The sequence below is a fragment of the Leucopleurus acutus genome (assembly GCF_964270905.1).
Source record: "Leucopleurus acutus genome assembly, chromosome: 8".
Lineage (NCBI taxonomy): Eukaryota > Metazoa > Chordata > Mammalia > Artiodactyla > Delphinidae > Leucopleurus > Leucopleurus acutus.
In genome coordinates this window covers 24,907,855-24,927,751 of record NC_139151.1, presented here as the reverse complement: position 1 = coordinate 24,927,751, position 19,897 = coordinate 24,907,855, and the positions used below count along the sequence as shown (strand labels likewise).

At 35.7% G+C, this 19,897-nt stretch overlaps 1 protein-coding gene across 2 annotated transcripts in view; it reads right to left on the bottom strand.

Annotated features, from left to right (window-relative positions):
* Positions 1–15,783: 15,783 nt before the first annotated feature.
* The window catches only part of NPAT (nuclear protein, coactivator of histone transcription), a 53,323-nt gene continuing 49,209 nt past the window's right edge, over positions 15,784–19,897 (bottom strand). Inside the window, exons 17-18 of one of the 2 annotated variants that reach the window (XM_082843783.1) lie at positions 18,696–19,851; positions 15,784–17,281 (exon numbers count right to left, since the gene is read on the bottom strand). In XM_082843783.1, coding sequence (XP_082699909.1) covers positions 17,204–17,281; positions 18,696–19,851 — 1,234 coding nt within the window. In that variant the 3' untranslated portion in view covers positions 15,784–17,203. Of the gene's footprint in view, positions 17,282–18,583; positions 19,852–19,897 lie in introns of those variants that run through there. The other variant, XM_082843782.1, reaches the window with a different exon arrangement.

Sequence of the window (19,897 nt, the reverse complement as noted above, 5' to 3'; positions counted from 1 at the left end):
CAGAGAATCTTAAAAGCAGCAAGAGAAAAACTTGTCATGAACAAAGGAACCCCCATAAGACTATCAGCAGATTTTTCAGCAGAAACATTATAGGCCAGAGGGGAGTGGTATGATATATTCAAAAGGGCTGAAAGAAAAAACAAACAAACTGCCAATCAAGAATACTTTATCCAGGAAAGCTGTCCTTCAGAATTGAGAGTTTCCCAGACAAGCAAGAGCTGGAGGAGTTCATTACCACTAGACCAGCCTTATTAAAATGTTAAAGGGACTTCAACCTGAATCAAAGGATGCTAATTAGTGACAAACCTTTGAAAGTATGTCTCACTGGTAAAGATAAATATACAGTTAAATTCAGAATACTTTATTGTAATGGTGGTGGGTAAATCCTTATAACTCTGGTGTGAAGGCTAAGACAAGATGATTAAAAATAAGCATAGGGCTTCCCTGGTGGCGCAGTGGTTGGGGTTCCGCCTGCTGATGCAGGGGGCGTGGGTTTGTGCCCCTGTCTGGGAGGATCCCACATGCCGCGGAGTGGCTGGGCCCGTGAGCCGTGGCCACTGGGCCTGCGCGTCCGGAGCCTGTGCTCCGCAACGGGAGAGGCCACAGCAGTGAGAGGCCTGTGTACAGGAAAAAAAAAAAAAAAAAACATCAAAAATTTTTAATGGATACATAAGGTAAAAATATGAAAACTGTAACATCAAAAACAAAATGGAGGGGGGAGTAGTGTAGAACTTAAGTATTTGAAATTAAGTTGTTATAGCTTAAAATATACTGTTATAAATACGAGATGTTTTATATAAGCCTCATGGTAACCACAAAGCAAAGACCTATAGTAGATGCACAAAAGATAAAGGAGTCTATGCACACCCCTACAAAAAAAATCATCAAACCACAAAAGAAGAAAGCAAGACATGAAGGAACAAAGGAATTACAGCCAGAGAACAATGAACGAAATGGCAATAGTAAGTCCATATCTATCAATAGTAACCTTAAATGACTGAAAGGAAAAAAAAAAAAAGACCCAATTATATGCTGCATACATGAGAATCACTTCAGGTTTAAGGACACATAGAGACTGAAAGTGAAGGAATGGAAAAATATCTCATGAATGGAAACCAAAAGAAAGCAGGGTAGCTATATTTATATTGGACAAAATAGACTTTAAGACACAGACGTAGGAAGATAAAAGGTCATTATATTATGATAAAGGGGTCAATCCAACAAGAGAATAAAAAATTGTAAATATTTATCCACCCAACATTGGAGCACCTAAATATATAAAGCATTTATTAACAGACCTGAGGGTACTCCCTGGCGGTCCAGTGGTTAAGACTTGGTGCTTTCACGGCTGGGGTCTGGGTTCAATCCCTGGTTGAGGAACTAAGATCCTGCAAGCTGCACAGTGTGGCCGGTGGTGGTGGGGGGATGGGAAACGAGACCTAAGGGAGGAAGAGACAGTAATCCAATAATAGGGGACTTCAATACCACACTTTCAACAATAGATATTTCATCCAGATTGAAAATCAATGAGGAAACACTGGACTTAAATGATACGTTAGACCAGATGGACTTAGATACATTATGACGTTCTATCCAAGGGCAGCAGAATACATATTCTCAAGTGCACATGTATCATTCTCCAAAATAGAGCATATGTTAGGCCACAAAAGAGGTCTTAAGATTAAGGAGACTGAAATTGCATCAAGCATCTTTTCTGGTCACAATGGTATGAAACTAGAAATCAATTATAAGAAGAAAAGTGGAAAATTCACAAATATGTGGAGATTAAAAACCATGCTACTGAACAACCAATGGGTCAAAGAAGAAAACCAAACAGAAATAAAAAAAATATTCTGACACAAATGAAAATAGAAATGCAACACACCAAGACATGTGATGGAGCAAAAGCAGTTCTAATAGGGAACTTTATACTGCACTAAGAATCAAGAAAGATCTCAAACAACCTAACTTTACACCTCAAGGAACTAGGAAAAGAACAAACTAAGCCCAAAGTTAGTTGAAGGCAGGGAAATAAAGATCAGAGCAGAAAGAAATGAAATACAGGCTAAAAAGATAATAGAAAACATTAAAAAAAATGAGCTGATTTTTTAAAAAAGAAACAAATGACAAATCATTTGCTAAACTTAAAAAAAGAGAAGCCTCAAATAAATAAAATTATAAATGAAAGAGGAGATATTACAACTAGTACCACACAATGAATCATAAGCGAGTATGCTGAACAATTATACACCAATGAACTGCACAAACTAGAAGAGATGGAAAAAGTCCTAGAACCATATAACCTACGAGACTGAAGCATGAAAAAATAGAAAATCTGAACATACTAATTACTAGTGAGGAGACTGAATCAGTAATGAAAAACCTCCAAATTAAGAAAAGTCCAGGACCAGACAGCTTCATCGGTGAATTCCACCAAGCATTTAAAGAATTAATACTAATCCTTCTCAAGCTCTTCCAACAAATAGAAGTGGGAATCCTTCCAAACAAATTTTATGAGGACATCATTACCCTGATACCAAAACCAAAAAAGGACACTACAAGAACAGAAAACTACAGGCCAATATCTCTGATGAAAGTAGATACAAATATCCTGAACAACATATTAGCAAACCAAAATCTACAGCACATTCAAAGAATCATGCACCATAATTAAGTGGAATTTATTCCAGGGATGTAAGCATAGTTTAGTATCCATAAGTCAATGTTATAAACCAAGTAACAAAATGAAGGATAAAAATCATATGATCATCTCAAGATGCAGAAAAAGCATTTGATAAAATTCAACATCCATTCTTGTTAAAAACTCCCAATATAGGGGGTGTAGAAAGAATGTACTTCAACATAATAAAGGCTATATATGACAAGCCCACAGCTAACATCATACTCGATGAAAAGCTGAAAGGTTTTCCTCTAAGATCAGGAACAAGACAAGGATGCCTACTCTTACCAATTTTATTCAACATATTACTAGACATCCTAAGCAGAACAATTAAAATAGCAAGCAAGGAAAAGACATAAAAAGCTTCCACAAAAGGAAGAAGTAGATGAAATGCAGATGATATATTATATATAGACTACCCTAAAAACTCTACCAAAGAACTGTTATAATAAATGAATATAATAAAGTTGTAGGATACAAAGTCAATATACAGGCATACCTCATTTTATTGCACTCTGTAGATACTGTGGTTTTTTTGTTTTGCTTTATTTTTTTAAACAAATTGAAGGTTTGTGGCAATCCTGTGTTGTCAGATGATGGTTAGCATATTTTAGCAATAAAATTAAGGTATACATATTGTTTTTTAAGACATAATACTAATGCACACTGAATAGACTATAGTGTAAACATAACTTATATGCACTGGGAAACAAATTTGCGTGACTTGTGATTTGCTTTATTGCAGTGGTCTAGAACTGAACCTGCAATATCTCCGAGATATGCCTGTATTTTTTTGTTTTTCAACAAATTGAAGCTTTATGGCAACCTTGCATTGTGTATCAAGCAAGTCTATCAGCACCATTTTTCCAATAGCATTTGTTCACTTCGTGTCTCTATGTCACATTTTGGTAATTCTCACAATATTTCAAACTTTTCATTATTATTATATTTGTTATGGTGATCTGTGACCAGTGATCTCTGATGTTACTATTGTAATTGTTTTGGGGCACAATGAACTGCACTCATATCAAGATGGTGAACTTGATAAATGTTGTGTCTTCTGGCTGCTCCACCAACTGGCAACTTCCCCATCTCTCTCCTTCTCCCTGAGGGGAGGGAACAGGCCTCCTTACTCCCTGAGACACAACAATATTTAATGTAGGCCAATTAATAACCCTACGTGACCTCTAAGTGTTAAAGTGAAAGGAAGAGTCACATGTCTTTCACTTTAAATCAAAAGCTAGCAACGATTAAGCTTAGTGAGGAAGGCATGTACAAAGCCGAGATAGTCTGAAAGCTAGGCCTTTTGTGCCAGTTACCAAGTGCTACTCCAGTGAACCTAGGGATGTTAAGAAAGTGAAACAGCCTCATTGCTAATACAGTAAGTCTCATACATATGAACAAGTTCTGTTGTGAGAGCGAGTTCATAAGTCCAATTTGTTCGTAAGTCCAATGCCTAGGTACCCAACTAACACAATCGGCTATATAGTACTGTACTGTAATCGGTTTATAATAGTTTTCACACAAATACATAAAAAACAAACACAAAAAATAAAGAAAACATTTTAGGTGTTACAGTACAGCACCTTGAAAAGTATAGTAGTACAGTACAACAGGTGGCATACAGGGGCTGGCATCAAGTGAACAGGTGACTGACTGGAGGACGGAGAAGAGGTGGGAGATGGTAGAGCTGAAGGATTGTCAGCAATAGGAGACGGAGGGTCTGGACAAAAGCACAACCACTTGTAGAGGATGCACGCAATGTGACAATATACACCAGACATGTGAACTAACATGTGACTGGACATGCAAAAGCATGTTCGCATCTTTGAAAGTTCACAACTTGAAGGTTTGTATGTGGGGGACTCACTGTAAGCAGAAAGTTTTATTAGCCTGGCTAGAAGATCAAACCAGCCACAACATTCCCTTAAGCCAAATCCCAATCCAGAGCAAGCCTCTGGCTCTCTCAAATTCTGTGAAGGCTGAGACAGGTCAGGAAGCTACAGAAGAAAAGTTTGAAGCTACCAGAGATTGGTCCTTGAGGTTTAAGGTAAGAAGCCAGCTCCATAACATCAAAGTGCAAGATTCAGCAAGTGCTGATGTAGAAGGTGCAGCAAGTTATCCAAAGATCTAGCTAAGATAATTCATGAAGGTGGCTCCACTAAACAACAAATATTCAACATAGATGAAAGAGCTATTGAAACATCTATTGAAAGAAGATGCCATCCAGGACTTTCATAGCTAGAGTGGAGAAGTCAATGCCTGGATTCAAAGCTTCAAAGGACAGGCTAACTAACTCTCTTGTTAGGGGCCAGTGCAGCTGGTGAGTTTAACTTGAAGTCATTGCTCATCTACCACTCTGAAAATCCTAAGGCCCTTAAGAATTATGCTAAATCTATTCTGCCTGTGCTTTATAAATGGAAAAACAAAGTCTGGATGACAGCACATCTGCTCACAACATGGTTAACCAAATATTTTAAGCCCAGTATTGAGAACTGTTCCTCAGGAAAACAAAATTTCTTTCAAAATATTATTGCTCATTGACAATACACTTGGTCACCCAAAAGCTCTGATCGAGATGTACAGTGAGCTTAACATGGTTTTAAATTCTGCTAAAATGGCATCCATTCTGCAGTCCATGGATCAAGGAGTAATTTCAACTTTTAAGTCTTCTTATTTAAGAAATATATTTTGTAAAGCTATAGCTGCCATAGTGATTCCTCTGACGAATCTGGGCAAAGTCAATTGAAAACCTGAAAAGCATTCACCATTCTAGATGCCATTAACAGCATTTAAGGAAACCATAAAAAGAATGAAAAGACAACCCTCAAAATGGGAGAAAATATTTGCAAACGAAGCAACTGACAAAATGTTAATCTCCAAAATATACAGGCAGCTCATGCAGCTCAATATCGAAAAAACAAACAACCCAATCCAAAAATGGACAGAAGACCTAAATAGACATTTCTCCAAAGAAGATATACAGATTGCCAACAAACACCTGAAAGTATGCTCAACACCACTAATCATTAGAGAAATGCAAATCAAAACTACAATGAGGTATCACCTCACACCAGTCAGAATGGCCATCATCAAAAAATCTACAAACAATAAATACTGAAGAGGGTGTGGAGAAAAGGGAACCCTCTTGCACTGTTGGTGGGAATGTAAACTGATACAGCCACTATGGAGAACAGTATGCAGGTTCCTTAAAAAACTAAAAATAGAACTACCCAGCAATCCCACTACTGGGCATATACCCTGAGAAAACCATAATTCAAAAAGAGTCATGTACCATAATGTTCATTGCAGCTCTATTTACAATAGCCAGGACATGGAAGCAACCTAAGTGTCCATTGACAGATGAATGGATAGAGAAGATGTGGCACATATATACAATGGAATATTAGCCATAAAATGAAAGGAAATTGACTTATTTATAGTGAGGTGGATGGACCTAGAGTCTGTCATACAGAGTGAAGTAAGAAAGAGAAAAAGAAATACCATATGCTAACACATATATATGGAATCTAAAAAAAGAAAAATGGTTCAGAAGAACCTAGGGGCAGGACAGGAATAAAGACGCAGACATAGAGAATGGACTTGAGGACATGGGGAGGAGGAAGGGTAAGCTGAGATGAAGTGAGAGAGTGGCGTGGACATATATACACTACCAAATGTGAAATAGATAGCTAGAGGGAAGCAGCTGCATAGCACAGGGAGATCAGCTCAATGCTTTGTGACCACCTAGATGTGTGGGATAGGGAGGGTGGGAAGGAGACCCAAGAGGGAGGAGATATGGGGATGTGTGTATATGTATAGCTGATTCACTTTGTTATACAGCAGAAACTTAACACACCATTGTAAAGCAATTATACTGCAATAAAGATGTTAAAAAAAAAAGAGTATTCATGATTCATGCCTTTAGGTCAAAACATCAACATTAACAGGAGTTTGGAAGAAGTTGTTTCCAACCTCATGGATAACTTGAGTGGTTCAAGATGTCAGGGGATGAATTAACTGCAGATGTGGTGGAAACAGCAAGAGAACTAGAATTATAATTGGGGCTTAAGATGTGACTGAATTGCTGCAATCTCGTCATAAAACTTGAATGAATGAGGATTTGCTTCTTAGGGATGAGCAAAGAAAGTGGTTTCTTGAGATGGAATCTAATCCTGGTAAAGATGCTGTAAAGACTGTTGAAATACAACTAAAGATTTAGAATATGACATAAACTTAGTTGATAAAGGAGTGGCAGGGTTTTGAGAGGACTAACTCCAATTTTGAAAGAAGTTCTACTGTGGGTAAAATGCTATAAAACAGCTACAGAGAAATTGTTCATGAAAGGAAGAGTCAATTGATGCAGGAAACTTCATTGTTGCCTTAGAAACTGCCAAAGCCACCCCAACCTTGAGCAACCATCATTCTGATCAGCCAGCAGCGGTCAACATTCAGGTAAGACCCTCCACCAGCAAAGGCTGAAGGCTCAGATGATGCTTAGCATTTTTTTTTAGCAATAAAGTGTTTAAAATTTTTAAAAAATTTATTCTTATTATTTATTTAAGTTTAGTTTATTGGAGCTATCTTTTTCTTTTCTTTTCTTTTTTTTTTTTGGCCACATTGCACAGCTTCCAGGATCTCAGTTCTCTGACTAGCGATTGAACCTGGGCCATGGCAGTGAAAGACTGGAATCCTAACCACTAGGTCACGAGGGAACTCCCAGCAATAGAGGATTTTTAAATTAAGGTATGTATATTTTTTTTAGACATGATGCTATCTCACACTTTAAATAGACTACAGTATAGTCTGAACATAACTTTCATATGCACTGGGAAACCAAAAAATTTGTGCAACTTGTGATATTTGCTTAATTGTGGTCATCTGTAACTGAATCTGCAATATCTCCAAGGTATGCCTGGTACAAAAATCTTTTGCATTTATATACACTAACAATGAACTATCAGAAAGAGAAATTAAGAAAATAATCCCATTTACAGCTGCATCAAAAATAATAAAGATACCCTAGGAATAAATTTAACCAGGGAGTGACAGATCTGGACACTGAAAAGTATAAGACACTGATGAAAGAAATTGAAAACATAAATAAATGGAAAGATATTTCATGCTCATGGACTGGAAGAATATTATTAAAATGTTCATACTACCCAAAGTCATCTACAGATTCATTGCAATCTGTACCAAAATTCCAATGGCAAATTTTCAAAGAAACAGAAGAGCAATTCTAAAACTTGTATGAAACCACTAAAGACCCCAAATAGCTAAAGCAAACTTGAGAAAGAACAAAGCTGGAGAAATCATATTCCTGATTTCAAACTATATTATAAAGCTATAGTAATTAAAACAGTATGGTATAGGCATAAAAATAAACACATATATCAGTGGAATAGAGAGCCCAGAAATAAATCTATGCATATATGGTCAATTAATTTACAACAAAGGAGCCAAGAATATACAGTGGGGAAAGAACAGTCTCTTCAATAAGTGGTGCTGGAAAAACTGGACAGCCATTTGCAAAAGAATGAAATTGGACCACTATCTTACACCATATACAAAAATCAATTCAAAATGGATTAAAGCCTGAAATTCAAGACCTGAAACCGTGAAACTCCCAGAAGAATACACAGGAGATAAGCTCCTTGACATGGGTCTTGAGAATTTTTTTTTTTTCTGTATTTCACACCAAAAGCAAAAATAAACAAGTGGGACTAGATCAAACTTAAAAGCTTCTACACAGCCAAGGAAATCATAAACAAAATGAAAAGGCAACCTATGGAGTGGGAAAAAATATTTGCAAACCATCTATTTGACAAGAGGTTAATGTCCAAAGTATATACAGAACTGACACAATTCAATAGCAAAAAAGCAAATCAATTAGAAATGGGCAGAGGATGTGAATAGACATTTTCCCAAGGAAGACATACAAATGACCAGCAGGTACACGAAAAGATGTTCAACATCAGTAGTCACCAAAACCACAATGAGATTTCACCTCACATGTATTAGAATGGCTATCATCAAAATGACAAAAGATAAGTGTTGTTGAGAATGTGAAGAAAAGAGAATCCTTGTGCACTGTTGGTGGGAATGTAAATTGGTGCAAGTATGGAAAACAGTATGGAGATATCTCAAAAATTTAAAAATGAAAAAAATATGATCCAGCAATCCCAGTTCTGGGTATATATCCAAAGGAAATGAACACAGGATACACACACACACACGTACACACACACACACGTGTGTGTGTACATGTGTGTGTGTGTGTGTATATATATATATATATAAAAATCTACATTCCCATGTTCATTGCAGCATTATTTGCAATAGCCAAGGTAAGGAAACACCTAAGTGGCAGTTAACAGATGAGTGAGTAAAAGATGTGGTAAATACAATGGCATATTATTCCACCATGAGAAAGAAGGAAATCTTGCCACTTGTGACAACATGGATGGATCTTGAGGGAATTATGCTAAGTGAAATAAGCCAGAGAGAAAGACAAATACTGCATGGTATGATTTACATGTGGAATCTGGAAGAAAAAAAAAAGAAACAAAAAACTGGAACAGTAGGAAAGCAGTTGCTAGAGGTTGGGGGTATAGAGGAAAATAGGGAGAGGTCAAAGAGTACAAAATTTCAGGTATAACATGAATAAAGTCTGAGGGTCTAATGTATTAACCTGGTGACTAGAGATGACAATGCTGTATTATATAATTGAAATTGAAATTTGCTGAGAGAACTCAACTATTATCTCACACACACACACAAAACTGGATAAATATGTGAGGTGATGGACATGATAATTAACTAGAGGGGCCTTTCACAATGTATATGTAGATCAAATCATGATGTACAGTACATTTTAAATATCTTACAATTTTGCCTATTATATCTCAATAAAGGTAAAAAAAAAAAAGTTATGTAAGTTACAGACTATCACTGAGTAATAATACCAAACAACCGAAGTAAAAACTACGTCCAAGATAGTTATAATGGGAAATTAAATGTTTATGCCAAGTATTAAAAACAAAGTTAGATGGGATTTGATAAGATTAAATAAATATCAAACCTTATACCTTTATAAACATAACACCTGTCTTTAAGCACCCATGCAACACTTATAGAAAATTTAACCTTTTGACCACAATAATAAAAATACTGTAAATTTTTAAATTAAAAAGCATGCTAGGGGACTTCCTTGGTGGTGCAGTGGTTAAGAATACACTTGCCAATGCAGGGGACGTGGGTTTAAGCCCTGGTCTGGGAAGCTCCCACATGCCGTGGAGTAACTAAGCCCATGCGCCACAACTACTGAGACTGTGCTCTAGAGCCTGCGAGCCACAACTACTGAGGCCTGCGTGCCTAGGGCCTGTGCTCCGCACCAAGAGAAGCCACCGCAATGAGAAGCCTGTGCACCGCAACAAAGAGTAGCCCCCGCTCACTGCAACTAGAGAAAGTGCGTGTGCAGCAACAAAGACCCAACGCAGACCAAAAAAATAAGCAAATAAATAAATTAATATATATATAAAAAGCATGCTACCTTATTCTAAGTAAAGATATTAAGAAAAAACAAGAAAATGAAAGTCTTACCCCATCTTTCAAAGTCTGATGTCTAAAATTGAAATCAGAAGTTTTTTTTTGTTTTTTTTTTTTTTTGCAGTACGCGGTCCTCTCACTGTTGTGGCATCTCCCGTTGCGGAGCACAGGCTCCGGACGTGCAGGCTCAGCGGCCAAGGCTCACGGGCATCGCCGCTCCGCGGCATGTGGGATCTTCCCAGACTGGGGCACGAACCCGTGTTCCCTGCATCGGCAGGCGGACTCTCAACCACTCTGCCACCAGGGAAGCCCAGAACTAAGTTCTTAGTGTTAATTAAATGCTTAGGAAAAAAATCAAAACTCTTCAATTTAAGAAGTTGAATATGAAAAAAGAACTCTGAGAACAGGAGACAAAGAATAAGAAATCAGTGAATCAGAAAAGTATACAGTTGTTAAATGTAAGAGGTGATTTTGTCAGAAAAAAATTAGTCACATCTAATTTAAAGAGAACACAAGCAAAAATTACAGAGAAAAATATAATTTAATCCAGTAAAAAGACTCGTAAGTCTGACAAGATTGGAAGAAAATCAGGGAGAAAAACCTGAACTTCTTCTGCAAAAGCCTTCAGGCTTAGATGATTTATTGGTGATTTTAGTTTGAAGGAACACATATCCCACTCTACTGAATAAATAAACTGTTGCCCCAAGACATGGGAGCAACCTAAATGTCCATCTACAGATGAATGGATAAAGAAGGCATGATATATAATGGAATATTACTCAGTAATAAAAAAGAATGAAATAATGCCATTTGCAGCAACATGGATGGACTTAGAAATTATCATACTAAGTGAAGTAAGCCAGAGAAAGACAAATATCATATGATATTGCTTATATGTGAAATTAAAAAAAAGATGCTAATGAACTTATATACAAAATAAAAATAGATCCACAGACATAGAAAACAAACTTATGGTTACCACAGGGGAAAGGGGGAGAGAGATAAATTAGGAGTTTAGGATTAATGTATACACACAACTATATATAAAACAGATAACCAACAAGGACCTATATACCTACTATATAGCACTGTGAACTATACTCAGTATTTATATATATAAGACTGAATCACTTTGCTGTACATCTGAAACTAACACAACATTGTAAACAAACTATACGTCAATTAAAAAAAAAAACTGTTGCAGAAAATAAGAATAAAAATCAGCATCAGCTAGAGTAGCAGCTAGATGTTAAAGCGCTTATTATGTTCCAGTGACCTAAATGCTTTACACATATTACCTTATTTAAATATCACATTAATTTAAAAGTAGGCACCCTTTATTATTCCAATATTCAGATACACTAGAAAGAGACAAAGTTTCAAGTTCATTTAAAAAATTGGAATAAGCTTGAAACCAATCTCACTAGAAGTAAACATTTAAATAAAAAGAGGACAAATCAAATTTAATTATATTTAAAGAATCACTAAGATTGCAAAGTACACAATATTAGGGTTATTAATATAAAAAGAAATTCATGGATTTAATGAAAACAGTTTAATTGATGTTAGAAGAGCATCCAATTAGGTTGAACAAATACTCCTGATAGAAATTTTTTTACTTTTTTTTTTTTGTGGCTGTGCTGCATGGCTTGCAGAATCTCAGTTCTCTGACCAGGGATTGAACCCGGGCCATGGCAGTGAAAGTCCAAAATCCTAACCAGTAGGACACTAGGGAACGCCCCCCTGATATAAATACTTAAAACACTACAAACAAAAGCCAAAATTATACTTAACATCTCTATTAAAATAAAGAATAAGATGAGAAAGCCTATCTTGATCATTATTAGTTTTACTGGAAATACTATGAGTGTAGTAAGAAGAAACTGGAAAATAATTATTTCAAGATGATATATCTTTAGTAAATAAAAAATAACCATCAGGAAAGTCATTAGCTCTAATAAAGTCCATTCAGTAAGGGGCCTAATTAGAAAATAAAACATAAAATATATTTCCTATAGTACTTAAGATGTTGTGTTATTGGCACATCTTTAGAAAAATAGATCAATGGAACAGATCGGGAGTCCAGAAGCAAACCCACACATATTCAGTTTACCAGCTTATGACAGCGGTAACAGTGGAACGTATTTGGGAACGGATAGTCTTTCTCAATAAATGGTGCTGAGTTAATTGGACATTCAGATAGAAAATCCAATACAGATGGATAATTGATCAAAATACAGAAGGCTGAACAAAAAAACTTCTAGAAGAAAAAATGGTAAATTATTCAGATATTAGATATTTATCCGAGAAAGAACTTAAATCTAGAATACAGAAAGACCAGCAACATATCAGTAAGAAAAAGGCAGACAACCCAATACAAAAACGGGCAAAGAGATAAACAGATACTACACCAAAGGAGACAACCTGAATGGCCAAAAAGCATTTGAAATGGTTTTCAACTTTATCAGGAAAAAGCAAATCAAAACCACAATGTGATACCAAAATGGCTATAACAAAAATACCAAGTACTGACAATGATGTAGAACAACTGGAACTCTCCTTACACTGTTGATAGTCATATGATTTGGTACAGCCACTCTGGAAAACTGAAAAATCTGAATAAGGTTGGGTATATGAAACCCGATGACCCAGCCACTCCATTCCTAAATACATATCCAAGTGAAAAGTGTAATACATTCACCAAAAAACATGTACAAGAATATTCAACTGTAAAATAGATTAACTGTGGTACAATAAATTGTGGATAAATACAATGAAAAAACACAACACTGAGAATGACAACTGAATTACATACAACATGAATGGTTTTCATAATTTTGTGCAAAAGAAGTTAAAAAAGACTATATACTGCATAAATCTATTTATGCAAAGTTAAAAAAGGCTGAAACTATGGCTCTAGAGGTCAGAATAATTATCCTTGGGATTAGCAGTTAGTTACTAGAAGGAAGCATGAGGGGATTCTAGGGTACCAATTATAGTCTTGATCTGGGTGATTAAGTGGATTTGTGTACTTTTAGAAAATTCATTGAACTGTATAATAAGTTTCTGCACTTCTTCTGTTTTATCCTTCCATAAAAATTTTACATTAACAAAAAAGCAATAATCAGTTAAAACAAAGGAATGCAGACTTCCCTAAAAATAGCAACAAACAACAAAATACCCAGTTTAATAAGACATTTGTGAGAATAGGGATAACTACAAAATTATGGATATATACCATGTTACCATTAGCTTTTCAGTACCAGTTAACTCATAGGGTTAATGTACTTCAAATGGATATTCCAATAGAATTTTAACTTGGAAAAAATACAAGTGATTCTAAAGTAAATCCAGAAGCTTAAAAGAGACAAATACCTGAAAAAAATCAGAAAAGTTATAATGGACATAAAGCTACAACACTTTCATCAATGGCACAAAATAATCTATACACTGTACTATGTAGTGCATGTATATGTGTATAAATTTAATATAGGTCCAAAACCTTTGATTTTATACCTCTCTGGTTAGCTGGGTTTCACAGTTCAGAATATTTAGGATTTTTAAAAAGTAACAGAATGTATATATCATATACCCCAGTTGAATCTGAAACAGTACACTAATTAAGCACATTGCTATTTTTCCAGCAAAATATGAATACTCATACCAAATGAGATAAAGACTAATGTAGCCTCATGTCAAATCAGGTCAGGTTTTGCCTTGAAATGAGTTTTGATGCTCAACTTAAGGGAAAAAATTGGTTGTGAACATTTTGGATTTTAGAATTGTAAATAAAAAAGATTACGAATCAGTAGAGGATAAGAGAGACATTATACATAAATGTGTGTGAGGAGAGAAACCTTATTTTAAGCAGTTTTATGAGTCAAGTGGTTAAATAGTTAGGGAAAAAATGTACTGATTCTTTCTTCACACCAGGTATCAAACTAAATTATATATGGATTAGGAGCTTATCCTAATTTCAACAAATCAAGAAATAAAAAACCAATAGAAACCAGTAATGATACAGTTGAATATATCTCTGGTAAGGTATAAGCATATACTATGGAAGAAACGACAATTTCCTGGCAGGAATATTAATTGAAGTAATTTCCCAGAAGAAATTTGGCAAAATGTATTGAGGTCCTTAAAAAAATGTACACTAAATTTTGACTTGGTAATTCTACTCTCTAAAGCATCTCCTAAGGAAATAACTGACAACATAAATAAGTATTTATTTACAAACATGTTCACTGCTAGTTTTTTAAAAATAATAGCTAAAAACTGGATAGTGCCTGATATTATCTGAAGTAAAAAAAGCATTAGGAAGTTATATTTACAGTTTAAGTTCAATTATATAGAAAAAATAATTTAGGGAAAAAAGACTAGTAAAGTATGCAAAAATGTTAACCAGTATTTATAAAAATAGGAAAGTCTATTAAAAGAGAATGCATACTACCAGGGTCAAAATTTGATATATAATTTCAATAAGTTAAGCCTGAGGCTGAAAGATGGTGGCTTGAAAAATGATGAATGTAGAATATATAGTACCATGCTTTTGAAATTACTCCTTATCAAAGCTTAATCTTGGTATTCCTAATAGTCATGACACCTAGCCTTTGGCTGAATGCTGATGGATGCTTTACTCATGTAAAATTTCAACATACTTACTAAAGGGTTCCAACAATATCCAGGGCTAAACTAATCAAATATTTTAATTACAAGACTTCTCAAATTTGGCATACAACTGAGTACACTAAGTCAGGGGTCCCCAACCCCCGGGCCCTGGACTAGTACCAATCCATGGCCTGTTAGGAACCGGGCCGCCCAGCAGGAGGTGAGCAGCAGGCGAGTGAGCGAAGCTTCATGGGCCGCTCCCCATCGCTCACATTACCGCCTGAACCCTGAACCATCCTCGCCCCTTCTGTGGAAAAATTGTCTTCAGTGAAACTGGTCCCTAGTGCCAAAACGGTTGGGGACTGCTGCACTAAGTAATGTCCAAAAATAAACAGTGCAAGGATCCTTACATGTAGTTACAGAAGTAGCCACAAGTTGTCTGTGGTATACTTTAACCCTGAAATGTAGTCAACTGGGCATCTGACTGTAAAAATAGATTACCGGGTACAACAATTAAGTCTAGCACATTGGGACTTTTAGGATAAAATGGGGGCTATGGTTTTATTCTTGAACATAAATGAAAGCTCCAAATACAAGTTGTCTTTGGACTCTATCTAGTGGCTCCTGGCTAGTGAACTAAGAATCCTGAAGAAAGTGAACTTATTTTATTTGTATATGAATTCTTAGCACATACAAATTAACTGAATGAGAAGAAAATCTATAATTTTCAGCATTATGTAAACTTCTGAAAACAAGAATTGACTTGCAAAGGAATTTCTTCAAAGTATCTAAAAGAGAATGATTGCCAATATGAAGGAATTCAAACTTTTGAAGTTAATGAAAATATTTATTCAAACCTAACTGTAGTACAGTATCAAGCTGAGTTAAATAAACATTAACTGTACTAATTCCTGGTTCCTTAGGAACAGACCACTGCCACATCATAAAAATTTATTACAACACAAATTTCTGCAGTAAGGTTCAGCTAGTAAGACGTGATTTCCACATTGAGAAATGTAGTGATGGATTTAGTTTTTTAAAGGCCCAGTATTAAAAAAAAAAATGGTTGAGGAAAATGACTCATAAATATATACACCTGCAGAAAAAACCCTTAGTATACTGATATTTAACAAAACAGAAAGCACTTAAGAGAACATACTTTAATATCTAGGCACAATTGGTACGAATTATAATTTCTGTACTCATTTAAAGGTTTAAACCAATTCTTCAACTTGACTGATGTGTGTGAGTCTAATACAGAGAAGGCACCTCTTTCATTCTCCTTAAGGACTTTCTGAGAGAAACTATAATACTTTAAGGGGTACAGAGACAACGTACTATATCCAAGTGTAACATAGCCCATTTTAGGAGAAACTAAATTAAAATAGAAAACTATGATTTCTCTTTTTACATCTTATGATGGACATGGCTTTCTAAAAGGACAAAAGATAATCCTGCATACAAGCTTTAACATAGAACACAAGATTTAAATTAAATGTGCATTGGTCTCTACTATGTAAAAAGTTCTATGAATTAGTGCAGTTCTTTAAATCCCCAGTATTTAGGGGAAAAGTATATACATACCAAGAAATCTCAACTACTACATAACCAAACTTTTTATGGCTCAACAGTCTAAACGCTTAAAGTTATGTAAAAGATCTTAAAAGTTATAAACAAAAGATCAGAACACTCAAATGGTTTACAAAATTCTCTCTTTAAAACAAAGAGACCAGAACAACCAGAAGAAATAAAGTGTACAATTTTAGGAACATTATCTTTACTGCAATTATAAGAAGGGGCGGCAAAGTATTCACTCTAGAAAAAACCCCAAATTGTTAATTTCTGGTTACTTTATTACCATTTGAATTCATTATCACTCTTGTACTAATTAGTGGCTATGTCTTCAGATATCTTGTGGGACAATTACTGAAGGCAATTTATAAGGAAAAGTATACTTTTCCCACTCAAAGTGAGAAACTATTCCAGATGAATAAGCCTCAGAATTAGAGATCATAAGAAGCCAAAAAATACAATGTAAGAACATTAGGTTGATTTAAGCTCTATTTCAACAAGATTTACACAGTATTTACAATATACAATTGTCAAAGATATACAGTTTTGCAGATTGGCTTTACTCACATTTCTGCAAATGTTTTTTCCACAGTAAAAATATACCAAGGTAAAGCTATTTACAAACTAGGAAGCTGCTTTAGAAACAGCATGATTTAGAAATAAAGTGAAATTTCAGTACAATGAAAGTGCAGGTCATGCTTTCAGATTCTGTCAGTATCTCATTCCCTACACTCATAGTTTAAGGAATAGTAGTTTTAAATAGCTACTGTTCTTATATGTTCAGAATATTTACTCATCATAATGCAATGATAACAAAAATTTGTCCACATCCATTCCAGCTGGAAATGAACTGGGTAGCTTCTTTTTCTGTCAAAAAAAAAAAAAAAAAAAAAGAAAGAAAAGAAAGAAAGAAAGAAAAAATAAACCTAAGTTAACATATTGAACTCAAACAAGGCCAAAAAGCTAGCTTTCTTATTAAGTCACATAGACCCTCATATCAGGTACTTTCATATACTACCAAAATTTTTGCCAAAACAGTTTAGTTCATTAGCATTTTAGTTATACAGAGAAGTAGAGACAATTTTTATAAATCCAAGGTTAATAAAATATACTTCAATGATATTTCATTATTTTAGAGCACAAGACATTATACAAATTCAGAGTGTATGAATGTTGAATGAGACAAGCGAGAACATGCTTTTTATAAGGTGGTCATTATTGCTAAACTGTAAACTTTAGAAAGCTTTACTAAGATTTTAAGAGTTAACAGGTACTTTTCTAGTTCCAAACATTTAACACTAGGCACTTTACAAACACTGCATTTAGTCCTCAGAGCCATTGGGTAAGATGTGTGGTAACCTCATGTCAAATGATGCAGCTCAGACTCATGTTATTGGGTTAACAATAGTCAAGAACCAATAAGCAGGAGATGCAGGATTCAACCTAGGCTTGCAAGGCAGCAGAGCCAAGATTCTTTCCCTGACAATACTTCCTCTATGACATTTTAAACCTTTCTATTCAATCCACTTACTAAATGGTTAAACAGATTTAGGAAAAATGGCTTTAACTTATCAGTGATAATCCTACATTACTTTCCTACAGATAACCGTGGTTAAAGAAGAAACAGGTAAATTTAATTTTTATACTGCTCCAACACATTAACTTACATTAGAATCTATGGAAGAGCTGGTAGGACATGTGGAACAAACCTAAGATGGAGGAGTTGCAAAGCAGTTTTCACTTGGTAATTCCATACACAATAATGGCTTCCCAATTTTTCATGTGTTATGTCATTCTCCCCACCAAACCTTGGGTCCTACCATGACAGAAACAAAAACCTCCTTTTCCCAAGGAAGATGTTTATAAATACATGCCTTAGCAACTGTTTTGAAAATGCTACGTTTCATCTAGGTAACTTCTGAGTACCACACTGGCTGAGAGATACTGCTAGAGAATTTTTTTTTTTTTTGCGGTACGCGGGCCTCTCACTGTTGTGGCCTCTCCCGTTGCGGAGCACAGGCTCACGGGCCCAGCAGCTCTGTGGCATGTGGGATCTTCCCGGACCGGGGCATGAACCCGTGTCCCCTGCATCGGAAGGCGGACTCTCAACCACTGCGCCACCAGGGAAGCCCTAGAGAATGTTATTTTGTCAATCAAAATTCAAAGCTATCTTGACCAAAATGTTCAGTTAGGTAGCTATGGCAAAAAATGATGAGATCTTTAATCTGAGCACTGAAGGAAGGGCAAGGTGTGATTTTGAAATTAAGACTTTCAAACTTGCCTTAATTTTCTTCTTTTTCAGTGGTATTGATGAATTTGCAAGACTTTTATTAGAAGTACGGGAGTGTCGTTCACGCTCATCTAATTCCTCGATCTTCCGCTTTTTTGTGGTGCTCCTTGAAGATGCTCTAAATTGTTGTGTATTGTCTTTTAGAGGAGTAGCTGAAGTAGTCCTAGAGATGGCTGCTCTGGAGAGAATCATTAATGTATGGGCAGCCATGTTTACACTGTTTTCACTCCCTGTTTCACTGGCAGGGCTGCAGGCGGGCAAGTCTGGGGTGACAGGAGGGACCATTACTTTGGGTGTGCTACTCTCTTCACCATAACGCCTACTAGAAGGGACCTTGATAACATCTGTAGGTTCTTCTTTATGTTTTTCCCCTGCTCCTGAGCCAGATGTCCGGGGTACAGATAAGTCAGTACTATCAGCGAGTCTATTTACTGGGCTATGCCACTGAATATCTTGTAACATTTCTGTGGTATGCTTGGTGAGTGGGTTAATCAAAGAACTGGCAGACTTGGTTTGTTCTTGTTTTAAATCCTTCACAGGTGCACCTACTGAAATGACATTTTTACTGTTTGAGGATGTGCCTTGTTTTCTGGTTAGCTCTTGCAGTGAAGCTATAGTTTTCTCATTCCGTACACCCCCAGTTTGCTGCCCATTAGACAGTTTTGAAGTTTCTGGATTTTTCTGCCTTTCCACATCACTGCATAGTTCATTCTCCTTATTAGCTGTTGCTTTATGGAAAGATTCAAGTATAGTTTCTGTGGGTGAAACTTTCTTTTCTGACTGAGTTTCTTTTATGGTATGTCGGCTAACGGCAGTTTCTGATTTAGATAAAATCTTAGGCACAGGAGGTTTCTCTCTCTCTCTTTTGAGAGCGTTATTAGAAGGGGGTTTTAAGGTGGAGGAAACAATGGGTGAGTCAAGATTAGAAAATGAAATGTCATTCCTTTCTTTGTTTTGGGACACCGTCTTATGATTTGTCCCCTGTGTATTCGCCACAGGAGAAGCAGTGCTATCAAAACAGAGCACACGCCTGTGGCTTTCAAAGGTTTTGCTAGTTGGAACTATACTTTCTACTGAGAAGGGAACTGTTATTTCTTCCAATTTTTTCCCAAGATCTGTGGCCATATTCTTGTCAGGAACTTCAGTTCTACAAGAAAAAAAAATTTTTCTTAGCAACATAAAGAAATTCTTTA